The sequence below is a fragment of the Rhea americana genome, unplaced genomic scaffold, assembly GCF_003343005.1.
Source record: "Rhea americana isolate MKP2758 unplaced genomic scaffold, rheAme1 scaffold_69, whole genome shotgun sequence".
Taxonomy (NCBI): domain Eukaryota; kingdom Metazoa; phylum Chordata; class Aves; order Rheiformes; family Rheidae; genus Rhea; species Rhea americana.
The window spans coordinates 244,371-247,955 of NW_028186856.1; the positions used below are offsets into that span (position 1 = coordinate 244,371).

The 3,585-nt window shown below is 50.0% G+C and overlaps 1 protein-coding gene across 1 annotated transcript; it reads right to left on the reverse strand.

Moving 5' to 3' along the window:
* Window positions 1–304: 304 nt before the first annotated feature.
* On the reverse strand, window positions 305–3,159 carry BTG1 (BTG anti-proliferation factor 1). The gene is made up of 2 exons (XM_085321294.1): window positions 2,744–3,159; window positions 305–1,593 (listed from the first exon to the last, which is right to left on the reverse strand). The coding sequence occupies exons 1-2, from the start codon at window positions 2,889–2,891 to the stop codon at window positions 1,229–1,231; spliced, it is 513 nt and encodes a 170-aa protein (XP_085177420.1). The 5' UTR covers window positions 2,892–3,159; the 3' UTR covers window positions 305–1,228.
* Between the last annotated feature and the right edge of the window lie 426 nt (window positions 3,160–3,585).

Genomic DNA, 3,585 nt, shown 5'->3' on the forward strand with positions numbered 1-3,585 from the left:
TATTCAAGTCATCTTTGGTGGATGTTATTTCTGTACCTTTTCCTCATATCCTGGAATTACTGGCCCTGGAGTTATTTCCACATGGATTGTTTTTAAAAGGTTTTAAAGTGACATGTAAAATACAGTGTTTCCCTAAACTTCCAGGCATTTATACATAACGACGTCTTCATTAATCCATGTCTGTATCTAGTGTTCCCTGCACCAGGGTGCCATTGATGTTCTTATCCTTTATAGTACCTACTTTGTATCTACTGTGAGACAAAAATAGTTTAACTGGTCCTATGTAATCACGACAAGAGATTAATTAAAATGCCAAGATAGGAAACAATTTATTATAGAGAGAAGAAAAATTTCTCATCCAAAATATAGAAATCTGTACAACTTTGCCACAATCAATATACATGAACTGTACAAATTTACACCAGTTCATAATTTACCAAATAAAAGATGACTAACAAAGTTCACAAAATAGATGGTGGTTTGTGGAAAAGACTTTTACCCAATTAAGAACAAGGAAATTACAAACCAGACCTCCACTTTCTAAAAATAAGAAGTTTACTCAGTCTTAGAAAACTACAAGCTAGCAAATGTACAGATAGCTGGCTGGTGCTAACACCACAGTTCAGACAGTGTCTTTATATGGTCTTTTTAAAGCCTGTTGCCATGGCAGATTCTGATCACTTGCTACTTTTGAGGCCAATATAAAGATCTGACCATTTCCCCAGGTCATACTTACTAGTTTGTCTTATGTACATTTATACATATTTGTAAGTGCTAGGTAAAAGTCTGAAAGATAAAATTTCCAGTATATCGTGTTCATAACAGTAAGTCTTGTTACTGAGCTGCCAAAAATGCTAAGAATTAATAARTGTAATAGTGCAAATTTACTCTGCAAGACCTACTGCAGAGAATCACTTTATAAATACAGATTGGAGTTGAAAGAATTGGTGTAGAAATTAAGTAAGATGTCTTGGAGAAACTGACCCTTCCTAGATCTTCTTCACTCCCTAGCAAGTTGTAATCATTTTGACTCACAGGCTATTAAATCACTGAAAGGTACTGTCCAAACTATGGCACTGTCACTTTAAAGTATACCACTCTAGCGTGTGCCAGATCTTCACAGCTGTGACATGGTTTAAATTCCATAATCCATCCCCAGAGGTGCCCACCCAAAGTAAAAACCAAATTTATCCATCCATTTTAAGGTGATCCATCCACAGACTATATCTTAACCTGATACAGTCATCATATTGTAGCTTTTGGAAGGGCTAGTTCTGCCCAAGAGAAGTTCCTCCTTACAGCTTATTCTGCTGTCTACCATTTGCATGTTGGTGTTATTTTGGCTACCTCCTGCTGGTGCAGCTTCATAGAGCACACAGATTGAGCCATCCTCTCCAATACGATAGGACACTTCATACGGGTCAACCCATAGAGTGAGTTCGCTTGGAAGAAGCTGGAACAGTTCCTGACTGCTCAATCCAATCCGCTGTGCTGCCTGTCCAATGAGAGGATCCATTTTATGGTTGATCCGGATACATCGGTAACCTGATCCCTTGCATGGCTTTTCTGGGAACCAGTGGTGTTTATAATGTTCTATAAAATAAAAAAAAAAGATTATCCTTCTTAACTCTGTATTCAAAAAGATGTACAGTGACCTTTGTTGTCTTACCTATTTCACAACTCAAGGTGTTGAGAAACTTATTTTAGTATGCAATCACTTGAAATATCATTATGGTCTTTATTTTTGCAGATGATTTATGTAAATGCAGTGTCCCTTGGGAAGTGCACATGTACAAAGTTATTGTTCCATACCACCATATATAGAGAACAATGTTTGACATCTGAAAGAAATGTARTAACTTCCTAGTATTCATAAAAACAAAATAAACAAGCAATTACATATAGAGCAGAAAAGTTTAAGGGATTCAAAAAATCCAGAGATAGAGAAGGAGAAAGCACCTTTCCAGCAYCATCTTACCCATGCTTAGTTCCTCACATCCCAAGAATAACTAACAACTAGAGAAAGAGTCGGACAAGCTCTGACTTACTGAAATTCTATTTCTCTACTGCTCTTCCCTGACTGTTTTTCAGGGCTGGATACCAGTGACTTACCTTAAGAGTTTTATCCCACCCAGATCCCTCAGAATTGTGAGGCTGCTTGCAGCACGAGACACTAGTCACAGGGGTCAAACACCCCAAAACATTGTCTTGAGATTACAAAACCCATAGGGCAGTGTAGGACAACTTTGTGTTTGAGCCTAGCTGGAGTTTTACGGCRGCTGTTGTTTGTTAGAACAACCAACCGCAGAGTGTTTCCAGAAGACAAGACGAAYTGAGACTGAATTTTACTTGACGAAAAAGGGCATTTAGAAGCGCTTTTCCGGGCACTGTGACCCCGGGGAGCAGAGCACAAAGTGCGGGCTGCTCCGAAGCTTTGTCTGTTCAGCCGAGCGGTGTTCGCGTGTGCGCGGCCAGGGGGGAGGCGTCGCTGTGTGACGGCGAAACCGCTTTTGTTTACAGCCCGCTTCTGCCACCCCCCACCCGCCTCGCCGGCCGCTGGAGAAGGGGCCACGCACGCAAGGAAGGCAGTGCCGACGGCGGCTCGGACGCAGCTTCACCCCCCTCACAGGAGGCTTCTCCCCTTCCCCTCCCTCACCCCGCGGCCGTTGCCCCAACGGTCGCCCGCGAGGCCCCACGGGGGGGGGGGGGAGCGGGTGCCCGTCGCGCCCGCGCCGCCCCTCACCTGCCAGCAGCTCCTGCAGGCTCTGGCTGAAGGTCTGCAGCTGCCGCTCGTTCATGAGCCCCTTGGTCCGCAAGAACTTGGAGATGAAGCCCACGGCCGCGGCGATCTCGCGTATCATGCTGGCCCGGGTGTACAGCGCGGGATGCATGGAGGCGGCGGCGGGCGGCAGCCAGCGCTCCGGGGCGGGCGGTGAGCGGGACGGCGGCACTTGGACGGGACGGGGCAAGCGGAGTGTGGCTGGCGCGGGGGCGGCTCGGCTCTAACTGGGAGAGGAGCAGGCGGCGGAGCCCAGATCACATCCCGGGGGCGGCAGCCTCCGCCTCCTCTTCCTGCGGCAGGGGGGCGGCGGCAGCTGCGGCGGCCGCGGCAGCGCAGCCAGCATCTCCTGCTGCGAGGGGCGAAGGGAGCTGCCCGCCGCGCGCCGCCTCTTATAGCCGCCGCCGGGCGGAAATGGCGTCGCCGCGCTAGGGGCGCGCCGCCGCCAATCGGGCGATCGCACCATTGTGACGGAAGGAGGGAGGGGGGGAAGGCGGGGTCTGTGAAGGGGGGGTGACGTAATCGATTGTAAACAAATAGAGCCGGAGCGCGCAGCGGGCCGCGGAGTGGGGGGAGGGGGCGCAGCGGGGCGCAGCGCGCGCAGGGTGCGCGTCGCCGCGCGCGCGTGGCGCGGCCCGGGCTTGGGGAGCGCGTTATCTCGTCGGGGAGCAGGGCCGCGGCAGCTGCGGACGGGGTAGCGGGCGCGCACGGGAGGCTGAGCTTACCGCGCCGTGCCGCGGCAGGCTGCGCGCCGGGACATGCCCGGGCACGTCGCGCTGCCCCTGCGCCACGTCGTGCCTGCGGAG